Source organism: Anser cygnoides, chromosome 7 (assembly GCF_040182565.1).
Source record: "Anser cygnoides isolate HZ-2024a breed goose chromosome 7, Taihu_goose_T2T_genome, whole genome shotgun sequence".
Lineage (NCBI taxonomy): Eukaryota > Metazoa > Chordata > Aves > Anseriformes > Anatidae > Anser > Anser cygnoides.
In genome coordinates this window covers 17289118-17316224 of record NC_089879.1, presented here as the reverse complement: position 1 = coordinate 17316224, position 27107 = coordinate 17289118, and the positions used below count along the sequence as shown (strand labels likewise).

Here is a 27107-nt window from a genome sequence, read left to right as displayed (position 1 = left end):
AAAACAAACTTTTTTTTATTTTTTTATTTTTTTTTAGGAGGAGGAGATGGCAAAAAAAAGGAGATGGCAAAAAGAGATCCTTCTGCATTAATTAAACTGCATTAATTAAACATTAATTAAACTGATGACACCAATAACACAGTATCTTTTTTGTTTTTAAAGATGTCAACAAGCCACAGAGCATGCAGAAAAGAGCTATAAAATTATTCCAGGGTCAAATGGTAAGAGTTGGAGGGAAAGATTTAGATCAGAAATACATAGCTTTAATTCACCAAATGAGAATTGAGAGGTGGTTTGACTGTAGAATTCATATAAGCATTTTCAGCAGGGAAAATATATCAGTTTTTAAATACTTTAATCCAGCAGAATAAAAGACTAACAAGAATAAACAGTTGGTACTTGATGACAGATAAGCTCAAACCAGAAACAAGTCACACCCCTTTGACTCTGAGCACTACTGACCATGAGAAAAAGCTATGCACATGGGTGGTGGTTCCGAGGCTTCCTCCAAAGGCTTTACATGAACACTGTTGCAACCACTGAGCTTAAAATAGAGACTATTGTGTTAAAGTAAATGACATCTTATAAAGGATGTTAGACTGTATCTAGAAGTCTCTATTGACAATAGGCTTTACAATTTATAAACTGTCTTATTTTACCTAACATCAGGTAAAATAATATTACCTATAGCCCTTCTATCTTGAAATTGGCTGTACCACCACCCATTCAATCACTTAAGTTTTTTGTGTTTTTTTTTTTGCCTCTCAAGACTTTTCTTTCATGTAAGATCTTTCTGAAATCAGTCCCTCTGTATTCAGCCGCATGCACCTTGCTGTTTTTGTCTTGCTAGCTTTGCCAGCCAACACTGCCTATGTCCATTTTCTTCAAGTGTCATCTGTGTAGAGAAGTTCTTCGATATAACTGGATCCCTTCCTCCATCAATCTCCGATACCTGCTATTTGCCATTCAGATCTATTATTTTTGGTCACATTCCCAGTAGACACGAAGGACACTGCTTACTTCTCCTTACAGTAATTATTACCTATCTGGAGGTTATCATGCATCTCCACACTTTTCTCTATACAGCAACCCATTTTTTTTTCCAGTTTTTCTTCATTGATTATTTCTGATATTTTCTGTATATTTGCTCTCTTTCAGCTCTGATTTGCACTCTCTTCAATTGCTCCATATCATCTGGTTCCAAACTGTACAGTCATCTGTGACAAGACTGAGAGGACTACTGTGTGGCTTTTACTTATAATTCCTTTTTCTTTTCTTTTTCTTTTTTTTCTTTCTTTTTGTTCCTCTCAGTCAAGCAGCAAACACATTACCACAACATGCCATACTTAACCAACAGACAGCTTGTGATGCACTGTAACTACCAAGTGTTTTTTTTTGCCAACTGTTTCCCACCAGCCCCTCCACTCTGACAAAGAATAAGACAATTTTCCATACAGCAGAAGCAGAAAAATCTTACTTACATGATTCCATGAATTATTTTGTCATTACCGCTATAAATGAGAAATAAAATATTATAATACTGACCACATTTTAACATCAATTAAGTGGCTGCAACTTCCATTCTTTGTGGCATCCAAAAGTAATGGAATGAGCAATTTTGTTTCTGTTTGAAAAAACATGATTTTCTAAACTACAGAAATACTGTTTTTTCTTTTTTTCTTTCTTTTTTTTTTTAATAGAAATGGAACTTGAAGACATAATTTTGTATTAATCAGCACATGCCACCCACCATGCCTGTATTTCTCTAACTTACAGTCACATGAAAGAGAGGTCAAATATGCAGGAATGCAGTCCACAAGAGTCTGCTGTAAGTCAAATAAAATGTGAAAGTAAAACTACCATTTTCAGGCTTATGGAAAACGCAAAGAGAATGATGATCTTTTTCAAAAGATATAACATTTTATCTGTAAGAAGAAATATATTTTAGAGATGCATTTTTGCAGAAGTGCAAAATTTAACATATTAAACACCAAATCAGTGCACAAAATTTTAGGATAAAATTATTTCAATTGAAATTTTTGTATTTGGGTGACTAAAATGTTTATGAATTTTTATTGAATTCATCCAAATGTTCTGGCCAATTAGTAGACAACTTTTGCGAAAATCATGTTTTCAAAATAAAAAGTATCAACTTTTCATTCTGAAACTAATCTGTATTTGTTCTTTCTAAATTATATAATTCCACAAATATAAAACACAACTTTTTTCATTTTGGTGTTCAAAAGTAGTTTTGTTTTTTGGGGGGGTTGGCCGTTTCTTTTATACACACACAAAAAAATATATAGTATTTTTTAGTTCTAGCAGCAAATAATCTTAGCTACAGACACAGTTCTAGTTGTATCTCTGCATACAATAACTTTAATTGCATTTTAGTTTTCCTCTGTTATCTTTTTGAAAGCAACTCACTCTATATATGACTATAGAAAACTCCCAAAGCCTTTTACCCCTGCATAAGCATATAAGCACCAAGCTTATATGCAAAATCCTACTTCTGATACTACATTCAAGATGACCAACTCACTGTGGTCAGCCCCTCTTTGCTTTTTAGATTCTGTGCACATATTTGGATGGTTTGTTGACAGTTTTTAGGAGGTTTTATATTCACAAACCTTTTACATATGATGCAGAAGAGAACTGTATGTTTTAATTTGATCTTTTCTACTTTATGGCAGCTAGAGAACAGCATATTATGACAATCTGAAACTCAGAAGAAAAATTTACTTTTAATGCTTATTTTCTCTCTTGAAACATTATTAAACTTAAATAATAACAAAACCATTTCATGGTGCTTTAATGCATGACACCACAAGTAAGTTCATAAAAGTACCTACACTGACACAAAAACTCAATTATTATAAAATAACTCTTCTTGGCAAATACAGCAAAATCATTCATTTCTGACTACTCTAACCATTTTTGATCCCTTAAACTTCAAATTAATTATTGTACTGGTTTCTTAGTTGGAATTGTTCATGCCATAATTACCTATTGTGTTTTTTGTTAACATTGTTTTTGTTTAATTTATTCACTGATAAAAATGACTTCTTAAGGATCTCTAAAAAGATAGTCAAGTCTTTAACCTACAAATTTTATGAACTTGGATGACTAGGTATGTAAAAAATAAGGTTGGATGTTTGGCACATTGTCGCCTTCTGAGATTTGTAGAAGTTTCTGTGTAGTTCCAATGGCTGTAGTTCCTTGCCTGGAGATAGTAGGAAATTGTACTAATACAAATATTCTACAAAACCAAGTGTAGTAAAACAAACAAATAAACCCACATAGTTAATGGCTTTAGGCATTGCTATTTTTCAGGATTAGGGTCCAAAGACAGTCACCGACCCAAATTCTTCAACTTCTGAAAGCCCAATAGAAGAGCAAGTTCTTTAAAAAAAAAAAATCTTAAAAGAATTTATAGAAAAGGTTGTGCACATTTATGCACTATTCTGGTTTTATAAGGAAATCTTTATGTTAAAGAAATCTTTTTTCAATTTCTTTGTTGAGCTTTGCAATTTAATTCTGAACAAGCAAATACAGGTGAACAACTTCCGATCAAATCTTCTCTAAATGTAACAGTAACTTATTAAAAGGTATTCAAAGCTTCACTTTTTTCCAGATTGAGACTTCCTTTTTTCCCCAATGAACAACGATTTTAGAGGACACAACTTCTCCCTGTGGCAACACGGTTACATCAAAAGGCATGTACCTGTGCTTTACTCCAAGATATCAGAGAAAAGGAAAATTGAATGCAGAAACTAATGCAGCAGCATCAGACCTATCCCCTTTCTAGAAGATCTGAACACTTGATTCCATAAAGAAACCTGAAGATGTGCACGAAATCTGTTGTACCCAGTCCAAGGGAATTTAAGGATAAAATTATTTAATTGCTGTACAGTTGTGCAAAGCTCTTAAAGTATTCACAAGAAACATTTAAAAGTTCTTTTAGCTTCAAGTTGTACTTCCAGTTCTTTTCTTACTGTTTTGGTATTTTGTAAGAAAAGTATTTTCAATTTGTGCTTGATAAATCTAACTCGTAATTTACTTATTTCAGAATTATTAAAATGTGCAGTAATGCATTTTTATACATAACTATTTCCAAAGAAAATACTTAAACATTAGAAAACTATGCCAATATGAAGTTCCTTAAACAAAAACCAAACAAACTATGCACTAGCAAAAACTCTCGTATCAGCTTATTTTCTAGAAAATGTATGCATAATTCTACCTCAAATCAAAACTAAAAACATCACAAATCAGCCTATCAAAACCGATATCTCAGATGAGTTAATAATGTTAACATTGCTGAGATTACCTAACACCGTTTCCCCTAAATTTCTTTTAATCCAGTTAGGTATCTTACATTGTCTATCACTGACTGAATAAAAGGCATCAAAAATCCCACTATTTTGCAAAGAATAATGATACAGTTGATAGCAGGCTTTCTTTCTTTCTTTCTTTTTTTTTTTTTCCTGTGCTCTCTCAATCACTGAAGTGAAAATAAAGGTGTTGACAACCAATACAATCTCTCTATTGCAATGAGATACTACCTCTTTGAATGGTGAATGTTTTTCATAGCCGTTATCTAACAGGCAGTTTAGGGAAACAGGAGGGTTAGAACATAAAAGACATTCCTTACACAGAGCAAAATACTAACTTTCGTTCAAGTTACACATGACAGTTCAACATACATAAATATACATGTTTCTTTATGGCCAATTAGTAACAAAACATTTATTTACATGCTGTTATGCATTCATGTCATTCAGAAAGGAAAAAAAATTGCTGCCTTAAGCATCTACAAAACACAAGCTGGTTACAAGTGTACTGAGATAACACGTACACTCAGTAACATATATACCTGCATACTGAAGATCCAAGAACACAGGTTTGCAAAAGGGAAATAAAAAACGGAAGTGGATTTACATTCAAAAATATGTTACTAAATTTTAACACCTAAATCATTTATAAAGTAAAAAAAAAAAATAAATTAAAAATTACCTGTTTCTAGTGCTCTTAAAAACCTTATTATATCTGACATTCCTATTTAGTTCAGCATTTTTATGTCACCTATTTTTGTAGAACAAGAAACAAAGGAATGCCCTACTACATAACTCGATGTCAAAATAGTTTCAATATGAACAAAATCCCTACAAAATTCATTTTCCACCTAGCAACAGCTCTCAGTGTCCTTAAAGCATTGGTATTAAATGCAGACATTATAGATACAATGTTAGATTAGAACACACCCACTCAATCTACTAACACTGGAAATAAAACTTTTACTTTGTTTTAGCTACCTCAATATAATCAGAGAGTTGTATTACGGACCACAGAAATGTAAATCTTACCAGCAAATGTGTCCTCCATTGAATCTCAGATTCCTCCTAAAATGCCAAAAGAGCAGGTACTTCCAACACCACAGAAAGTCTGCACACTGCACTTGTCCAAACTAACAGTCAGGCAACAGCTGCTCAGTTTAAAGCTACAAACTGTGGCAAAATGCATAACTGACGTGCCTTGTGTAAGCCATGAAGAAGACATGCATTTGGCTCGCTAGCTAAAAGGTCAGGTTACCCACCTCCTCAGATAAAAGTTGTAACACTGGGATTCAAATGGAAGGAAGTTTAGAAATTAAGGACTAGCATACATCCTGCTAAGACTAAAAGCATTTGATTTTGACAGCAGAGTTATAAACAAGAACCATTTAAATTCTGCTGGATTTTTGTCTTCAAATATATTAAGAAATAAGTTAGCCTACACCCAAGCTTTTGCACAAGTTATATTTATATCAGTGTTGTTTAAACAGGCCAAAAGTAATAAACTGAGTTAGTTTTGTTTTAGGAAACTTCAGCTGAAGCATTACAAAAACTGCGGCATGGGTTTCTTTATTAGCCCTACCTTCACAGCTATTATGTGCTCTGCACTAGAGTCTCTAATAAAATGCAATAGCACTGGCTTTAGTGGGACAAAGGGATATGACTTAGCACAACCCAAAAAGAGTTTATTTGAGAGGAAAAGAAGAAGAAAACCTCCCTGAGGCTTCCAGAAGTGTGTTTAACTGTAAAGAATTTACAGAGTGACGGACTTAAAAAGACAGCACAGTTTTCCAGGCTGCCTGTATGTTGGTAAACTACATAGGAACCAAAATGATGCCTTGATCCAAGCAGCTGTCAATATCTGGCTCTGGCATTTTTATCACTTTTCTTCATTCTGACCTAAGCCTTGTCTACACACAGTTTACATCACTTTCACAAACAGCAGGACTACATCAGTGAAATTTTAGTTATGAAATTTGCTAGAGTACACAAGGTTGAAAAACAATACACTGCCACAAGAAACCTTTCTCCATTTCCCCAGGAAGTCTGAGGAGTGATTTGCTCAGAACTGGAATGCAAGTAGTACACTTCGAGTCACTTTGTTTATACGGTGACTCTGTCTTGTCTGAAAAACTTCTACTGGAGAAGCTACCATGGAACACAGCCGGTGCACCGCTATTTTTTCATTGACAACACCAACATATTCTTTCTTAATTGGAGGAGCAGCAATTTAGTAGTGTTTCCAAGTTCTGGTTGAAAATTAGTACGCTTAGACTTCTGAAGAATTCCTATTAAATGTGATGGTATAAGGACCATTATGGGGATACAGTATAGAACTTTGAAATTAATTTTATTCATAAATATCAATTTCATTAATGCTATCTCCCTACAAAAATACAAAATAAACCATTAGATTAAATATTTCTCATCATTATAGGGTCAATATTAAAGATTTTTCCACTGATTATAAAAGTTACCACCTGAAAATATAAAGAAAAATATCAGAAGAATTTTGGTTCTAAGAAGAAAACTATAAAGTGTACCTTAGAATTTAACCAAAAAATGTGTCTGGTTATAAATAGAACAGCATTATTCTATAATTGTTGATTTTCTTCTAATTTGTTTCCTAGAAACAAAACTTCAAGGGAATCTTTGGAGATGACTCTTGAGTCATCTTTAGGCTTGAGGTCCTTGGGGTTTTTTTTTGCTTCTGAGTGACATGCTAACATAAACATACCAAAAAGTTCCATTCTACACTTCAAAAGTTCCCATGGACATTACTTTTACAAGGCCCATTCAAACAAATGTTCAGATTTTTAAAACAATAAACAATAATAAATAGTTTAAGGATTAACTATCTGCACTTAGAATCCCATTTCAGTGTTTCTGAAGACTAATTACTCTTAAAAAAAAAAAAAGGAAAAAAGTTTTAAAACTATAATCACTGCACTAACTACTGATCTTTCAGCCTCCATCCACACACACGTTAGTACATATATCATTCTCTTCTCCACAGCAAAGCTCTCACAGCAGGGGCAGACTCACTGCCCCTCTGTCTTTTGGTGGAAACAGCAGCCAAAGACCACCAACAAAAGTACTGCAGGAAGCAGACTCACCTACACAAGTGAAAGGACCAAATATTATTATTGGATCTAAAATCTATATAAAACTATCCTAAATTCAGTTGTTTCTTAACTGCTTAGCTCTATACATTAGTTCCGTTATCTTCATTCATATAACCATGTACCTTCCTGCACCCATGTTACCTGTTCTGTCAAAAGGACCAATTTTTATATTTATATTTATATTTTTTTCTTAATTACATTAGTTAATTTCTTCAATCTACTACCCAGCTCAATTATTTATCTTTCCATCTTGCAGTAAACACATTGCTGCACCCAGAGAGATGGCTATAAGGACGAGATGAGCTATGCTGGCAGAACGTAATTCTTTGTGCCTACGATGTATGAAACAAGCAGGACAAAAGGAAACTTTTGTTAAATTAATGTTGGCAAGGGTTCTCCTTAAGTCCTACTCCTCTTGCCTGTGCTGTGCCAAGCTGCCTGCAACTGGGCCTGACCAGACAACGATGGGTCTGGGAGGCTGACTGTGGTGATCTGTCCCCTTCTGCCAGTTCATGGAGACCACCCCCACAGGCAGCTCCAGATTGTCCCAGGTGTCCCGTGGCTAAGCTGTCCTCCCAGATCTTTCTTCTTCAGCCTGTGCTTCCTGCCACGTCAGCCCTAATTCTAACCCTGGACCAGTTGACCTGAACTTGCCCTTGTCTTCCTGCTGTATGTCCTGGAGCCAAGCAGGCAGCATGAAATCCTTGGTTTCCTGGCCCACACCCTTGCTTCAGGCCACATTATCTACTTACTGTCTGATATATTTCCTGGATTTCTCTGCCTGCAATGTGTTGCCTGACCCATCTTCATGCCTTAGATTCTAAGCCTGAGATATGTCCCATCTTTCCAGGTGTGAACCTCTGCTCATTCTGACAATATTTTGGCTTTATCCCTCACTCTAGCTGGCCTTAACCTTTGGGCACAAACACACACATAGACAAACTAAGTTATTTTGGCCTTCCCAAGTCTGTGTACATGATGCTGATAATGCCCATGACACTAACATACAACTGCCTCAGCTTCAGAGATTGTGGAATTTCCCTGTTACTGTAAAAACATGCCTTGTGCAAAGGGTACAAGAAACAGTAGTGGGAAAAGCCATAGAGACTTGTTTGCTAACCAATCTTTGCTGATGTCAAAGTCTGATTACAGAAAAAGAGTTTTCTCTGAACACTGGGGGATGAATGAATTAGGCGTGGTTGCTTCTCTCACATTTCTCTCCCTTCTTTCCCAGCTGCTGTTGTGCAGCAGGTTTTTTCCCCCCCTTTTTTCAATCTGCCCTCTCAGAGGCCCAACCATCATTACTCCCTGGCTCGGCTCTGTCCAGCAGCGGGTCCTTTTGGAGCCAGCTGAAGCTGGCTCTGATCTGACATGGGGCAGCTACTGGGCTCTGCTCACAAAGGCCACCCCTGCAGCCCTCCACTACCAAAAACTTGACATGTAAACCCTCCTAAGGTTAAGAATGATACAGTCTGCCTGCATGTAAACAACAAATTACTTTTCTTCTGCTCTTGGTCAAAAATTGTTGTTGTCTATCCAGCAAGTTCTGGATGACTTTGCTCTGGAATCTGAACAACAGTGGTCAGGGATGTAGTCTAATATATATCAACTAAGAAAGCACCATCTGACTGAAGCAAATTTAAAAGATGCTACAGTGAAAAGAATATTGACAAAATGTTTGCCACGTGCTTCATTCTCAGACATGTCTTTTCAATTCCATTTTGTTTTTCTTTGATTTAGAAAGCTACAAAGTTGTCTTTGTAATGGGAGGAGTGGGGGGCGAGAGAGAAGGGTACAACTTTTTTATGTTACAATGACTTTGGGTGCTGGGTATAGGTTTTAAATAAAAAGCAAAAACATTTTCACATACCCTAGTTCCTACTTTATGATTAAAAGAAGGAAAAGAACAACAAAAAAAGACCCCACCACTTCTTCTATTTTATGTTTAAAAAGGTCAACAACGCATGAACTGCAACAATGACTCTATCCTCAGATGTGATCCTAGTGAAAATTCTGGCTCATTAACAACTATGAACAAACCTCTATAACAACTAATTTGTAAGAAACAGAACAGGCTGAAAAGCAGGATTTCCTTTCCAGGGGAAGCAATCTGGTTTCAATCCAAACCATATTGAAAGATGATCTCAAAATTTCTTATTAACCAGAAATTATGAATTACATACAGACACTAAGACAGTGCAACTGAAATGTCTTCAGTATTCATAAGTGAAAATCATGTTCTTTGTATTAACAAAGATGCCAACAAGTATGTGAATTCACTGACTAGCTGTGTGAACTCCCGGCACCTGTTGTTCCCAAGAGTCCACTCTCAGATTGTCCCTGGACTACCAGAACCCAAGTTGCAGTTCCTCAGCAGAGAGCCGTCTGAGAGCAGGGCTTCCAGGCTCCGTACTGTAGGCCCAAGAAGTACGTTTCCTATAAAGTAGACCCTACACAGGTTTTTAAAGACTCATTCCCAGATTCATGTGACTTGGAATTCTGTTTTGGAGCTTTGACATGTTTGGAAGCTTTCACTTGATCTTATAACTCTCAACAACACATCTGCCAGCAAGACAATCGTAACCCTGGGGACTCAGAGCATTTAGGGTCTTTAGCTACTGAACAAAACCTTCAAACGAGGTCTTCCTCCAAGAGCTGGACAACTTGTGACTGCAAGGTTCATTGCTCAGGTCACCAAATGAACTCCTGAAGGACTGAACACTAAGACTTGCCATTCTCTTAGTGCTAGGGAGACATAATCCCAGGGGCCTATCCCTGAATTAAGGACTCTGTATTTAGAGGCTCCCCATTTCTGGGACAAACATGACATAAAATGCTTAAATACAGAACATATAAATGTTTTGAGAAAAATCTTCCTTTTAAATCGTGAAAGGACACTCCAGTTAAAGTAATAAGCTCCTTTTTAAACAGATCGTGCAAGAGCATGCTGAACTTCACCTCCAGGAATTCCACACATTTTGGAACAAAAGTAGTGGAAGGTTGCCTGGTCTAGAAGAGGTCCTCCAGACTTAAATCCAACAGCCTGTGAGATCTTTTCAAGACTGACTGGTACAGATAGGTTTTAAACACACTTCTGCTTTTGGAGCTTTTTTTTTTTTCCTTTTTTTTTTTTTTTTCAGGAACTGTCTGAAAAAAACATTCCAAGTGCAGTAATAATTGCTCTAGATTGGACAACCATGCCTAAATTATGTCCACAGCTTCAGATCTGTACTGAAACTTAATCTGTTGCTGAGGAATAGTTTTACCTGGCAGAAGATACACATCTACTTGACATGAACCTTGGTACCATGTCTTTGGCATAAGGCTGGATGTACTGCAGTGTAATCTGTATGTGGTGGCTCCTTAGAGCAGTTCAGAAATTATGATGTGTGGAACTCAGTTATCCACCCACCCTACATCCCATGTGCATCAGCTTCCTACTGTTTTCACACTGAACTGAAGTCTGAGCTGTAACTTTCTAAATGTTTTCTGACTTACCAGAAAAAAACTTCCTTCACCCTCATAATGGTGTACTAGTGACTGGCATAGGTGCATGTACAAGCAATAATTGTTTTATTGTAAAGAGAAAGGGAGCACTTTTCATGAGGGCCTCTCACCTTTGAAAAAAAAATCTATTCCCAGCTAAACTGTAAGGGCTTCTGTGACTAGATGAGATGGTAGAAGAGTTCTGATGGCTGTTTTAAACATTTTGTTAAGGTATGGCAGTAAGTCATTGTGCTCTAGACAAAAAATAAGTATATTTTTGTATATTTTCACAATTTCAGAAAAAGTCAGTAAAAAGGTTGTGTCAGTGAAGCACTTCAGCACAATTCTGAGTACCACTGAGTCAAAAAAATGGCACTGAAAAGGTAGTACCCACAAAATCAAAAGGCATGAGGAGAAGCAAACAGGTTCTACACCTAGTGCCTAGCCTAACGTCCACTGACACTCTACTACACTTTACAATGATGCAGTTAAATATATGACTACACTGAACCTGTAAATGAACTCCGTAAACAAACAAACAAACAAAACCCATCAGCACTAAAAGATTAACTAACTTGTTTGTGATAACTATTTTTACAAGCAGAATAAAAATCCTACCTTTTAGGTTCAGATGGAAACTTTTTCTCAACAGAGAGCTGTCACTCTCAATGAAAAAACTACATAGGTGGATTACTCAACTTTTCCTTTCAGTACAGTCATACATTTGTTGCTTTCTACTTCCTCCAGCATGTCATGTTTCTCTGACAGCAAAAGAAAAGAACTTAGAACACAGTCAGTAGACAATACTCCCCAGCCCTGAATAAAGGGTTTGTCCAACCTGCTTCCTAGTTCAGAATAGTTCTTGTTTCATATACCTTATTAAAACACATTTTTACTCAAAATCATTTGTCACAGGTAATTTTAGAGTGAGATGCATATGCAACCTCCTACTCCCAAGTGCTTTACAAAATAAGATTAGAATTACCCAGATAATCCATACTCTTCCATCAAATATAAATTTAATTCTCTTCCACTTAAGAATATATTTGGACGATGCCTGCACAGAGGTAATGATATGTTTAAATAAAATGCATGAGGATGTATATAGGCATTGAAAACTAAAATATTAATCACAGCATGTATTTAACACAGTAGAATTTTGCCTATGTTACAAGTAAACATTTTGATGAAGTCCAGTTGAACAAAGTGCACAAGATGTATACAAATACCTAAGGCAATTTAGAGATCTCAAACTCAGAACATGATTTGACAAAATGAAGCACTCAGTAGCAATATTAGTTCAGGGTGAGTTTGCCCCTATTTGTCCCCTCATTTACAGGATTTTTCTGAAGTGAAATCAGTTTCTAGGAACAAGAACCCAGGAGGAAGACAGGGGTGATGAAAGTTGACACTGGAATTGCCACTTACAATGGCAGTAAAGAGCCTCACATATGTAAGCTTTTACTCTAATATGCAAGAGTATTTGTCATTGTCAAATTCTGGAAGTAAAGTGCAACATGGCAAGTCTTCAATAGCACCTTTATGTAACTAATTTTCCCAAGGTAAAATAGCTATCAAACCAGATTCACCACAAAATGTTTTATTATAATTACTTCATAATAATTTATCATTTCTTTCAGCATTTATTTGGCATGTCTTTAAATATCACAATGTTTATAAGAGAAAGGAACTTTGAGTTCAAATTCCAGAGTGGCAGAATAGTAACTAGGTAGTCCACCAATTTTTATTTATGCCTATGTAACATCTCAAATTACTTATGAAGATACTAAAATAAATGTATATAATCCGTTGCTTTCATAAGATATTCTACTTCCACCCATGTCAGTGCTGTTGTTTAAATTTTCATTTGCTAGTGGTCCCTTTTTCTTAGTTCAAGTGATTAATATAATTGGGCTTCTGGGCACGCCTACTTCCATACAGTGAATATGGTGCCATAATGCTCAAACTACCACCATCTCAACTGCTGCCATCACCAGAAAGGATCATATTTTGAAGGACTGTTAGCTGCAGCTGCCTATATTGTTTTCAAACCAATCACTATAGGGGATTTCCCTGCATCATGAGAGCACTCCAGTTTGTGTCTGAATGAGTCAGCAACAGGTCAAGTGTCTCTATACTGCACAGTGCTGCACAAACCAGACATGTCTGTAATTTCTTTCTGAAATAAACAAATCAGTGTTGTCCTGTACTTCTAACAGGATCTTTATGCTCAGACCTTCAATATATTATCATATTATCACATCTTCCTAAACTGTAAATCCCTTCTCAAACACTGTTTTAAAGGAAGAGCTGTAAGACTTATGTTCTAACACAACACTTGAAAAATCTGTCCTTTCATGTCACAGCTTGTGAAATATAGTAACAAGAAAGATTTTGCTATTCCTGATCAAAATAGTAAAAACAAAATCCAAGGAGTCTTCTCTCCTTTCTTCAGCAGCCTAAGCAACATGAAGAAATACAACCTAAAGAGATACAATGCTAATTTCCTGTTGCTATTACTAATTCAGAGCTGTACACAACACTGAAATTACTACATGGGCACTCACAACTTTTGACTGTCAAAGTAGATATTTATTTTAATCTCCCTGGCCTCTCTGCAACTTATCACACTTGGCTTAGATAGAACAGTTTGAACCATTTCTGGAGGGCTAAGAGACACAAGCTAGTGGAAATTTTACCTTTACTACTAAACCACACCAGGACCAATATATTTATTTTCCTTTTCAACAGCGAAGTGAACTGGTCAGATGACATGCTGCATCCTGTAGTAAATCCTCCATTGCATTTGACATCAGAGTTGTTATCAACATCAATTAAAACCTTTCAACCATAAACTAATCCCATCTAAATTTGAGGTTAAATCCAAGAGCAAAAGAAAGCATTGGACAGATTATAATAACGTCTTTAAGAACCAGCATGTACAAGACAATTTTCTTTCTTGAAAGGTACACACACACCCATGAATGATAAATGCAACCCTGACTTCAAAATAGTGTTGGGTTCTTTGCTGATGCTGATGTCTCAGGTGATAATGTTGCCAAGTAACACTCTGTAAATGTTTTTAGAAAGGACTTTGTTACTGTTATATTTGACATTTCTCAAGTATATTATATCACTGTGATACCTGAACATGAACCTTCCACATCCAGAAAATGTCAATATCCTAAAGCTACAACACATACATACAAATCTTCCTCAACAGAGACAGCTACAGCAAATGAAATCTAACCTCTGCTTTCTACACTGACTTCCCCTGGAACTGTAAATCAAGTTCAAGATCTTGGTCTTTTTCTTCAAGGTCTCAATTGCTTGGGCTCAGAATATCAACACAAGCATATACCATATAATATGGGGATTGCAGAGATCCCCAAACTAGTGTGAAGTGTGCTGGTACACAAAGCACACAAGTGCAGGTACTAGCTCAGGCTCTAAAAAAAGGTACAACCACATTAGCATGTCTGAGCCTGAGCTAATTGTTGCTGCTGCTTCCAGTTTCAGAACTCAGTTGGTGCTGCCTCAGCTCTGGGACGACAGTCACCAGCTGGGCTTTTTGAGCACCGCACCAACATGCCCCATGGGAGGATGACATTGGTAATCAGGGGACTGAGCATCCTTAGGGTATCAGGCAGGTCTAGGACATCAAACCCTTCCAAAGACATGCTCTCTTCTCCCAGTCTGTAGGAAGAAGGTCCATCACACTGTACCACCCAGAACGCGGTTCAGTTCTTTCAACCTTGACTTCCATCATTGTCACAGGAATGTGTATGTTTATTTTTCTAAAGCAATCATCTTCCTGTCCCCAGAACAAATAAAAAACAAACAAAAGGGAAAGAAAAAACCTATCAAAATAGGATACCACACTGTACATACCTCTGTCTCTCTGGGGATATGTAAAGCTTAGTCATGCATCTAAACGTACTACTGAATTTCATTCCGGTGCTACAGTCTGCCATCTGTACCTGTTCTTCTACCATCACATATTCTTTGTCATTTGATTTACCTAAAGATAGACTAATTAAAACTAGAAAGTGCCACACATCAGATAACCTGATCGGAGTACAAACTATAAGACTTTTTGTTTGAAAAAATGAGGTCAGTATCTGCATTAAGGAACTACACTGAGAATTCTATTGATTTTGTCATATTCTTATAAAACCTTAAACAAGACGTAATATCCACATGCTTCAATTCTACAGTTTACAACTGAGATACTACTTCCTTTAGTTACAGGATAACATGCTGATAAATCCCCAGATGCTTGAGTACCTTAGGAAATATTCTAGGAATTAATTACAAATTACTATAAAATGCAGTTAATGTTCTGTACAAAATCCTGCTCTAATGCAATGTATTCATACCAAGAATGCCTTTTTCTTGTTTAACTTCCAGAAGTGACCAAACTAAATCACAGTATGGTATCCTTATTGCATACTAAGACTATTTAGTTTATTATTTATTTACTATTGGTTTTTTATTTATTTATTGCTATTATTTATTTATTATTTACTGGTATTTATTATTTACTATTTAGGTTTAGGTTATTATGCAGCATCCATCCTCAATAAGTATTATCCAAACAGACAATACCCACATTATTCAAAATGATCAGATCCTAGAAAGGTGAGGAATCCAGTAGAAGACCAACAGTAAATCAGTTATCAATTGTATATACTTAGTACATATTGCTCTGCTGACAACTAGTTGTTAAATGACAACAACAAGAACTGAGTGTAGTATATACAACATTCTGAAGTCCTAAACCAAGTCAGACCATGAACAGGACTCTACATAAATGACAAATATTACAGAAAGGAACACCAAAACTACAATGGCTTCAACATTAACTTTGGAACATTTCAACACTAACAGAAACATTTCAAAAAAGAAAAAAAAAAAAAAAAAAAAAAAACTTGTCTGGTTTTATAATAATCTTTTCAGTTTTGCATGCATTTTTACTTTATTAAACTAATAATCCTAGTTATTATGACACAGAATGAATTGTAAAGAAAAATCTTTGAAAACATGAAAATCTATTTATCTGTTAATTTAATATATGAGTATATAAAGTACAGAATATTATATGGTAGTATATATTTTGCAATACTTGCTATATTTAAAGTGGACAGGCTTCAAAAAAATTAAATCTTTCCTACCTTTAAGCATTGTTCTTCCAGTTGATCCTCCGAAGATACTTAGAAGACCGCTTCTTGCTCCCAATGATGTAGTTGCTTCTAGTAAAGCACCAGTTATATAGTTAGAGAGAGCAGTCCTCTGTAAAGTGGCACGATATCGAGAGTAAGCACCTGCTACACATGGTTCTACACAAAAACCATCACCTTTGCATACATAGTCTGTATCTAAAGCTGGGAGCTTTCTCAGAATACGAGGAAAATATTCAAAACTGTCTTCTGCTCCTTCTTCTCTCACTGTATTGAAGATCTGTGAGAAATACAAAAGTATGAAATTAGTTCATTTGCTTAGGATAATAAACTGAATATCAGAAAATTCCAAGCTAGCATGAATTGATGTAAACATCAATAGCAAGAAGGCATTGTGTCAAAGCACTGCATTTATGCATTAAACCTAAAGATTCTAAGAATCCAGAACTGATTTGCAAAGATTTTGAGTCAGGTTTCCACACTGTCTACTTAAATAAGATAACATTCTGGCTTTAAATCTATGATTAATAGCATTCTAATGAAAATCAATTTTAAGGATCATCATTACACAAAAAGGTGCCACAGCAAGACATCTGTGGTCAACATTTCAAATAAAGAACATACACAAAATCTATTACAAAACTATCAAATATTTTGTGTTTCCAGTAAAGTCTTACAGCTATCAGTAGCAGAAAAACAGATCCACTCAGGGTTTGCACTTTTGCTTGCCGAATGGGGCGGGTTTTTGTAAACAGAAATGGTTTTAATCATTGTACGCAATCATTCAAAATGTTCTGGTGTCATGTTCATTGCATTACTTCCAGCCTACGCACGGGTCCTCTATCTAATATTGCTTTAGTACTCTTTTTCCAATATTTGTACTAACACACTAATGAACTTCAGTCTGTGGCTTAGCAACTAAGTAATGTTTGCTTATTTAAAAGACTATAATGATCAAAGCAAGAATCTGGAAGAAATCTTTTCATTTCGTATGCACGGAGAGACTTGATTCTTTGCATTTTTGCATGCTGACTTACTGATTAACATTAATAATTTGTTTCAATGTTCTGTGTTTTCTAATTGCATAGTGTAAACTACCAAATTAAAAGATTAACATAGGAAATGGTCATTATAACTCTTGCTGGGACAGGTGCCGAGGCAATTCTCAGGGGGTTGTTGCCCAGACACTCAGTAATGCATATAAATGGCACCTTATCGTTAAATCAGTATTGTCACATAAGCCAATAAATTGGTTTTGATTGAAATAGTTACTTTAAAACTCAGTTTTCATCCAACTTCACAAGCTTTATTGTTAATGTAGGAAATCAAAATGTACAATATTGCTGTCTTCAGTCCTTAGAGGTGCACAGGGAGTAAGCTGATGCCTTATTATTTTATTTTTTTTTGGTTAATGGCTTGTTTCTTTTTGCTGTCCTTCCCTTCACATAAAAAAATACAGATATCCATTGACATGGCAGAAAGCGCATCCAATCCTACACTGCAAGCACATGTGCTCAGGCAAATGATCAGACACTGTTTGCACAGTCTGTGCAAGTCACATGGCTGCAGCACTGGCACTCTCACCAGGGGACAGATCCATGCCCAGTAACACAAAAAAGGAGGCCAGCAGCCCCCAGTGCACAGATCTGCACTTGTACACTTCTGTCCTAACCTTGCACATCCCAAGTCATTAAGTTGGGGAGGTTCCAATGCCCAATCCCCACAAGGTATCTGACCCTCAATGAACTGTGAAGGGTGATATAACTCTTTTGCTCAGGTAAAGCCTGTGAGAATAGCAGAAGCTTTGATTCAGCTACTAAATTCAATGACAATTTCTTTCTTTTTTTTTTTTTTTCCAGAACACAAAATATCAAACACTATGCAATAATGTACATATTTCTTATCTCAGCTTTAATTTTGTATTAACGACTTCTTGGGAAGAATAGTAAACTTTTATTCAAAATTTAATAGCTTATTAACTAGTAATATAAATCAGTGGTTTCAAAAAGAGCATTGACATACACATACATTTAAAAAGAAATTTCTTTTGCACGGTGACTATGACATATAACTCAATTCCATTGGAAATACAGCTTCTGTGATTCATTGCATAGTGAAATGCTGTGGTATCTAACTTTTTTTTTCCTGCTAATTTTCCAAAATATATTTGGTCTCATGCTTCTTGAAATGTTAAGCCTTTACTTGAGCCTCTTTATCTTTTTTTCTTTGCTACATAAGAGTTTTATGGACTCATTCACTAAGAACACTGCTCATGTCCACCTTTAAAAATACACTCTTAGAGCGTACGCTATCTGGACAGGATATGTGCAGACCTTTAATCTGCAGGCTATTCGCCTGCAGGGAACTGTGGCATATGTGTCCATATGATGCACCTTTCCATAAGGTGCACTGTGAGATAGTGAACTTGCCTTATTCATAAATTATGAACATGTCACACATAGCAGACATAATTAGTCTTTTTAGCTTGTTTAAAAAATATTTAGTTAATGAAAATAACTTCTCAAAACCACAGTTACCTTCCAAAATATTTTAAAAATTGGGTTCTGCAACTTATAAAAGCATGTTTTGTTGCCTACACAACTAAAAGTTCTTTCAGCTGCCAAAGCAAAGAAACCATTTGTTGACAGAAATAGGCGACAGTGTTTTGCTGGAGAGATTATACAGAGAATAATGGTGTTAATCTCTATTGTATAAAGTAGACTTCAGGGCACTAGCTGTCTCCAAAGACTCTGCGCTTCATAAAACATTTTCAAATAGTGTCTGTTTTGATGTGTTAAAGCTCTGAATGTGTTACTGCTGCTGCACACAGATGAGGTTACAAAAAAACAAAAATAAAAAATAGACTTACAATGTATGTACTTACCAGCCACTGAAATGAACGGAAACCATCACAATAGGAACATATTCAGTGGCATTAGGACTATACAATCATTAGTATACTTTAACTTTTGGTTAGCCCTAAATTGGTCAGGCAGTCGGACTTGGTGATCTTTGAAGGTCCCTGCCAACACAACTCAACTCAATTCACCTAAAAGCTAAACTAAACTAAACTATTCTATTCTAATTTATCTCAGGTAATTGATATAGAAAATCTTCTTTCAGTGAGATTGCACCAGACAATGTAGAAGACTAATTTTGCCTGGGAGATAAAACAGTTGATTCCAAACCAGGGCTTATGGCTCATCCTGACAGATACAGTTATATTGATCTGTATCACTTATTTTCTCCACCGAAGAATGTTTACTGTAATTAAGAATGAATATGAACCAAGAAGGATAAAATGCAGCACTAAACTGATAGCCACTCACCAAAAAACAATATCTCTTAAGGGCATATCACTCCTGATTCACTTTTGCCTTCTCAAAGCCATCTGCAGTCTGATGCTGCCATATCTCGCACAGTTTATATAAAACAGTAATTCACAAGAAACTGAGGATAGTATCTGGATTGAAAAGTGTTGCAATATTAAACATACTTTAAGCTTCTTTGTAGATAGTGCAGAGTAAAGTGCTAATTTCATTACAGGATGGAGTTTAATTTTGTATTAATGACCTCTTGGGAAGAATAGAAAACTTTTATTCAAAATTTAATAACTTATTAACTAGTAACATAAATCAGTGGTTTCAAAAAGAGCATTGACATTTATTAGCAGTTATATTGATCTGTATGGGTGGACATTCTTCTCTGTACCACTGTAATGAGCACATGTGTAAATGGTAGAAGTTAAATGCAACTACATTACCCCAAGTTTTACTTTAGAAAATAAAAGCAATACATTCTAATCTTTTTTTCTTTTCTCATGTTTTTACATGATACTTTTTAAATAAATGAGCTAAAGCAGGCAACTCTATGTACTAATACAGCAGTATTCCAGTAAAAGTATTCTGTGACTATGAAAGATTTTTACTTTCTTCTGTTTTTAAAGCCTAAAAGATTTTAATGGTAAATAAAAAGAATACAAAAATTACTTGCAATATGAAATTTTCCACAAGACTGCAGAAGAAAAACATGCCCTCCAACTAAGAAATGAAAATTAGCTTTAAAATAAGGATTAAATTCAGGCCAAATTCCATCCATTTGGCTTTCAAAAAATTCCATATGTGGAAAATACATGGAAACAAAATACATCTTTTAGCTGTTACTAATGTATCTAATAAATCATCAGAACTTTAAGAAAACTCAGTTTTGCTTCTAGTAATTTAAAATGGTATCTGCAAGTTAACTTATTGATAACCTTCAGGCGATAAAACTTCTTTACAATGACAACAGACATATTTTGTTAAGATATTCTTTAAAAATAACTATAAGAACAAGGAATTCATGCTGACCTTGAAACTATTCAGCATTTTTCTCTTATAGTCTTTTCTTCTGATTAATCATCACAGCAAATGCAAATTGCATTATGTCCTTCTCTTCACACATTACTGTAGATTTACCATATAAAAGTGGCAGAAACCCATATACCACGGCCATTCTTAGTCTTACAGTTTAATACAGATATTCCCCAAAAATGAAGCTGCAGTTCATGGGTACTGCTGTACTGGAAACATTCGATATAGAAGTTCACAAAAATAATTGTTATGATTTCTTAGTTAAGCTTACATGTATCTCCTTCTGTTTACTGTAATGGCTTTGCTGTTTCTCATTTTGTATTTTTTTTCTGCCTCAGGTATTTAGCTTAGAACCTCAGGGCATGTAATCAGTTTGCCAAACATCTAGCAGCTGCTCAGCCCATATGAACTCCAGAAATTGGAATTAAGAACAGACCAAAGATCCCCATGTACTATGAAACAAGCTTAATTTCTCTAACTTTATTATAGTAATAAAGAATACGTGAGCCCAAATAGTGCACACAGCCATGCAAAATTATGCTTATTGCTACTATGCTATAAAAATAATAGAAAATGTTCCCCTAAAGGGGCTTTAACAGTTCAATGCATTGTTTCTGATGGGTATCTGTCCAGTGTTTAAAAAAAAAAAAACCTTCACTGATATATCCAGAATGATCAAAATGAAACATTGAAATGAAAGAGGTACGCATATGCTCAGATGGTACTATGCACTCTAGTCCAACTTCTGGGTAACACACTGACAACTTACTCTTGAAGTCACCACCTATAGAACGCTTCTACGATGGAAGGGCTGCCTACAGCCCTTGTGCAGTGTATCTGCAACACAACGCCTTTGTTTGTTATAGTTTTGTAAAACCATTTTAAATGCCTGTAAACCAGAATGGCAGATTAGCAAGTAATAACTCTCAGGACAGCATGTGTCAAAGATCACTTAAATGTCTCCTTTGAAAACATGAAAGATTTACAGAACAGGGGAGCTTAAACACAACTATTAACACCACAGGAAATATTGCTCTTTCAAAATTTCTGCTGTTCCAAGAAAAATTCCATTCATACGAATGAATTCTGATAGTGATTGTTTGTTTTGGCACGGCAGGATTTTCAGAAGAGTACTATACCCTTGGAAATATTGATTCAGTGAAGTTAACAGTGATCTCTTGGATGTCATGTCCAAGGACCAATCCCATAAGATTTTATATGTATTTATTCAACAACAGTACAATTCAAGTATCTAGAGCATGGAATCTGATAGCATTCTGCTGTGAAAAACAAAAACAAAACCACAACAATAAAACATTTGGGGCAGAGAAAAAGGAATATGTAAAGCAAACTTGGGCAGATGAGACGGTGACTGAAAGAGAAAGCAATTACTAGAATGAGAATTTGCTCAGAACAACAAAAAGAACCAGACATACTAATGCACTTGCTCAATACTTCAATTTTATGTCTTTCAACATTGCGTGCCAACATCACGCTCTAGAGCACTGATTTTAATAAAACTGAAAAAAGGGTGATACTGTCAGTCACATTTCTTTCTGAAGAATCTTACATTTTCTCAGACTTAAACTCATTCAAGTTATGGTCTTAACTACACTGGTTAGCCCATGATGTTTCAAGATCACTGCTAAAGGAACACTGCAGAATAGATTAAGAAAAGCTTTCTTGTAAAGATGTTGTGAGGTGTTTTTGTTCTTGTTTAGTTGTTTTTTTGTTTTTTTTTTTTTTAAGAAAACAAAGTGAAATTATTACTTCTATTATCACCTTTTGAAAAATGCTTTTATTTTAAAAGTGGAAAATTATTTTTTTTATTTTAAAAGTGGAAATAAATTACTTTTCCTGACATTTTTACCTGCAAAGTTATTTACCTCATTCACCTCAAAATACTACCCAACTATATTCTGTTTAAAAAAGAGTGAGGCCATACTCTGAGGAGCATTTCTTCTAGCTACAAAAGCAAAAGCCATTTTGGACATCACTTTTAACATGGATCAATTGATCTAACTCACTGTGGTAGAATCAGTCACTGCATTACTGTCTATACACTACAATGCTAATTTGCTAATGACTTGATTTTCACAGACATCGGAAGAGACAGTTGCCAAACAGGATCTGAAAAAATACTGAAAATCAGACCAATCTATGAAAAAATGGTCTGCCAATGATTGGGGATTTAAAGTCAGGTCATGTCAAGTCAAACAGATTTCTAAACCAATATGGAATCATCACTGACCTTGCTTTTCATCCACCACATACTTTTAGAAATAGTTTCTGCTATGCATAAAGAGAAAGGAATCACACTATTTTATACAGTCAATTCTCTACTTTTCTATGTAATTTACAATTACCTGGTTTAAGTAAAAGCTACAGGTACAAAGACACTAGGATGACACTTTGTAGGACAGCTCTGGAAAAGCACTGCAGCTTTCTGGCCTAAGCTAGCTTAAGACAATTTACCCATTTCTCAGCACTGTATTCACAAGAGATCCCGCTTCTGGGCAGGCTTACTTGCTTGTACATGGTTATTGCTTCCAGCACTACAGAATCTAGTTATTATGCTTCCTTTATCAACTTCCTCTCTGTGTTCTCATAATGCTCTGGCATCTCTGCAGAGAAATTCACTACAAAATTTGGTTAAGACAACAGCAAAAAATCAGATTCTGTACAGATGGATATTAGCAGGAGACACTGGGTTCAAATGTTTATCACTGCAAATATTCTGCATCGTAAAAAGACTGATGATCCCTATATGACTTTCATAGAAGAAGACTGAAGAACAAGGGTGTAACAACTTTAGTATGTATACTTTCCTGATTTACAGGAAGAAGGAAATCTTTAATTAGTGGACTGTCTAAAACATGAATCTGCTACAACAATTTTTTATTAAATTATCAAACATGAGAACAGAAATATATTAAACACTGAATGCATTTTCTGTTACATCAGTTTTGTCTAGAATATTGTATATATCTATATTTATCTCTATCATGTACTTATATTCTCAAGAAGATATGTCAGGGCCCCATATCCCAAACAGTTATGTATGCAGTTCAGAGCTAAAGGATTTTACTGTGTTTGACAGAGATGATGCTGCAAACAGCAAAATGTCTGCCGGGTCAGGGTTGTTTTAGAGCTCTGTTCACTGACATGTCTTGTTCACATCAGTAACCAAATATGTGAAGGCTTTAGAACCCTTTTGAGAAATCGATTTGAGCTTTTATTTTTGGTTTGTTTTGTTGTTGTTGTTGTTGTTGTTTTAAGTATTTTTCAATGTTCAGAATAAAAAGTTAAACATTTAGACTCCTTAAGCATTACCTTCTTGATGGCACTCAGCTATCTATGGCTTGTGACCAAATAAGCACATACAGCCAATCAAATTTTTGGCCATGTGTCTCACAGGGTTCTGGTATTTTACAAGACAAATAGTGCAAAAGATAAAAAGTATATTTAACTAAATTCCACTCCTAATTTACTATTCAAGGTGAAGTAGATGATGACAAAGTCATCCACGAGCATTAGTAAATTGTACCGCCACTCAGATTTGCATGAGACTCACTACGTATCCCAACATCCTTTGATTTCTTGTTTGGCAGAACACTTTGTTGCAGGGTTTCTCCCTAGGTATACTGTGGCAAATATAGAAAAGCTATCTGGAAGCAACTGCAGTTTAGCGAGTTGGGGTCAAGCTCGAAAATTCCCATGAATCCTCTCCCGGAATTTCATGACCCATCTTTTTTGGCTAACAGGCAACATTCTTAAACTATTAACAACCATCTCAGATATAAAATAAAATAAAATGAAATGAAATAAATTAAAATAAAATGAAATGTGTTACACATCATGACACTTATTCACACTCAGAAGTTTTGGAGATATAGTTGAATTTTGCCTTTCGGTTGGCTCTAAGCCAATGACGGCCCTAGAAAGCAGAGCTGGTAGCAATTTCAGCAATAGATAACTTGCCATCTAGGCTGTCTGCAGCTTTACCCATAGGAGAAAGAGAACTGCCATCACCTGAAGGAACTTTTGCTGAAACACGGACATTTGGCACGTTTGCATTCAAGAAACAGCAGTAAAGGATTGTTTTGGCACAGTGTGACACGGCCATCATGCACTACAGCATGTCAGGATGACAAAGACTAGCCTCAGGAGGTCTGTAGGCAGGTCATCTCAGAACTGCGGTAGCAGCTTATCAGCAAGAAAGCTGGAGCTATAAACACACGTTTGCAGTGAAATATATGCAATTGTGCAAAGACTGTTCAGAACATCAGGGGTTAACAGTGTTCTCTACATCTTAATTTTCTCATATCTTGCTATCTCTATGTGTTTTCACATGGTGCTTAAACAGAATATCTTGACTGCTGAGATGCTAATTGTCGTAATGGAAAAATTCCTTAAAATATCTCTGGACTGTTGAAATGCTGTTTTGCATTTGAAAGAATGCCTAGAATACAGTGCAATGGTACAATCTGAAAACTACCTCTTAACATCCTAGGAACACTGTTGTCTGACTTGGGAGGGGAAAAAAAAAAAAAAAGAGCAAGAAAACGTTGCTTAAAATGTCACAAACACACAGTAATCAATGATGCTACTATTCTGCCCAGTACTTGACAAGTGCACTATTTTCTATGGGGTGGTACAGACATGTTCAGGGCGTTGTTCATATTTTCTGGGACAATAAAAAGAAGAAAAACAGGAACAATCAGGAAAGGCAAAGAGAAAGATTTCTCAGTCAATAACTGAGGTAGTAAGGACTTAAATATCACTGCATTGATGAAGTTTTGAATGCAGTCCACAGAATGAGCAGGTAAAAGAGGAAAGAAAGTAAACATGGTAAAATGAAGTAAGGTTTTTGTGTGGTGCTGAAACTGACTCTGATTTTCAAAAAAGACCTCTGCTAGCATCATTTGCAATTGCAGGTAGTGAGTAAAAGCAAACATGTTGTATGTTGTACCTTCACTGCCCAGAAACCCAGAGAGTGCAGGGAATAAACTGGGATCAGTTTACTGAGTCTAAAGGAAGATGTCCTCCCAAGAGTGTGTGGGACTACAAATGAGATATGGGCAGCAGTGTCTGTTTTGGTCCCTTTATACCTCTGAAGGAAAGAACACATCACAGGAAAGGAATAAAGGCCTTCAGGCACCTCTTCATCATAGGAGTCAATGCTTGTTCCAGCATACTCACTACAAGTTCTAATGCACTCATGGCACATGACAAAATCCTGCTTTTCTAACAACAGCCAGTGCTACAGTCACTGTAAGAGGCACAAATGTCTTCCTTTGCTTTCCTGTCTGAGCTTTAGGTTCTAATAATTTTGATGAAATACTGCAGTGACCTGTATCCTTTGGTCACACTTCAAGCAATTGTCTTGTCCATAACCTTGTTGCTATGTCTGCAATGTCTGTCTCTAGGGCTTTTCAAACTCTCTGTCTCTTCAATGTTTAAGATGCAGATTTTTACAATGCCAGGACAGAGCACAAGATAGAGTACCCTTCCATAGAGCAATAATGTCCACTTATTCAGCAACAATTTTGCTGTGTATTAAATTTTACACAGTAAGTTTTAACTGGGCAATGCAGCACACAGCAGCAGAAGACACACATGAAAACAGATGAGTTTGTCCTGGCAACATGGGAAGCAGCATCAATGGCAGCTGGAAGGCTGCCAACAGCGAACAAGCACAGATGTGCTCAAATGGTAATATTCATTAACTGATGTTCTGTGAACTTTCTGCAGCTTCAGTTGCAATTACAGGATGTGCATTACCTCACCCGCCAATATTTCTTATGAATTGCATCCTGTTAAGGATGAGATCATTTCAAGGAGCAGAAACTGACTTTAACGAGTATCAAACTGTCTTGCAGAGGCAAACCTTAAACGTAACTCAACATTTTTCAGAAATTATATCAGTCATCTTCTTGCAGTTCTGGTACACCATCAGTGCCTTAGTAAGGAAATCTTTTAATTCCTGAAAATGATGATAGAGTTTTAAAACACCAGGAAAACAAAACAAAACAAAACACCACACCTCCCCCAAGAACATTTGAGAGTTGGACTTAGTAAATCATTACAGTCATGACTAAACTTCTAAGAAGTTGTCATTTTCACTTTCGATAAATCCTGGTTGCTATTACCAATTTTCCATTTTGGTAAGACAACACTGCTAAGTATTTAAAAAGCCATTACCAAAGGAAGGATGGGCTTCTTAAGATGATCTCCTTAACAGCAAGAGGAATAAACATTCAAAGTAAATTATCGTCTCATGGGCAGCTGTTACTTCACTGAGTGATTAAATTCTCAAGATCTTCAAGAAACAATAATGACTTCAATGGTTTTCCTCATAGTATATTAGCATGGAACAAATACAGACAAAGATCTTACAAATGAACCTTACAGACCTGGAAGACAACAAAAACAATGTGATATAAATGGCGCAGATATTTACCTCAGCATCTCCACCCCCAGAATGTCCCGCTCCTACAGAATGGTCAGTCCTCTGCAGAAGGATCAGTACAACAGAGCTTGTTACTTCTCATGGCAGGTACTACACATTAGATCCAAGTAACTACTAAGAACAGTCAGGTTCAGATGTAAAACAGAGGCTGACAAAAA

General features: G+C 35.8%; 1 protein-coding gene across 10 annotated transcripts in view; it reads right to left on the bottom strand.

The window, feature by feature from the left end:
* Positions 1 to 27107, bottom strand: part of PLCE1 (phospholipase C epsilon 1) — a 157987-nt gene that overhangs the window by 74709 nt on the left and 56171 nt on the right. For 7 of the 10 annotated variants that reach the window (XM_067000774.1, XM_067000773.1, XM_067000776.1 and 4 more), the window contains 2 exons: positions 26941 to 26991; positions 16120 to 16405 (listed from right to left, as the gene is read on the bottom strand). In XM_067000774.1, coding sequence (XP_066856875.1) covers positions 16120 to 16405; positions 26941 to 26991 — 337 coding nt within the window. The remainder of the gene's footprint in view (positions 1 to 16119; positions 16406 to 26940; positions 26992 to 27107) is intronic. The other 3 variants (XM_067000777.1, XM_067000778.1, XM_048069314.2) reach the window with 1 other exon arrangement.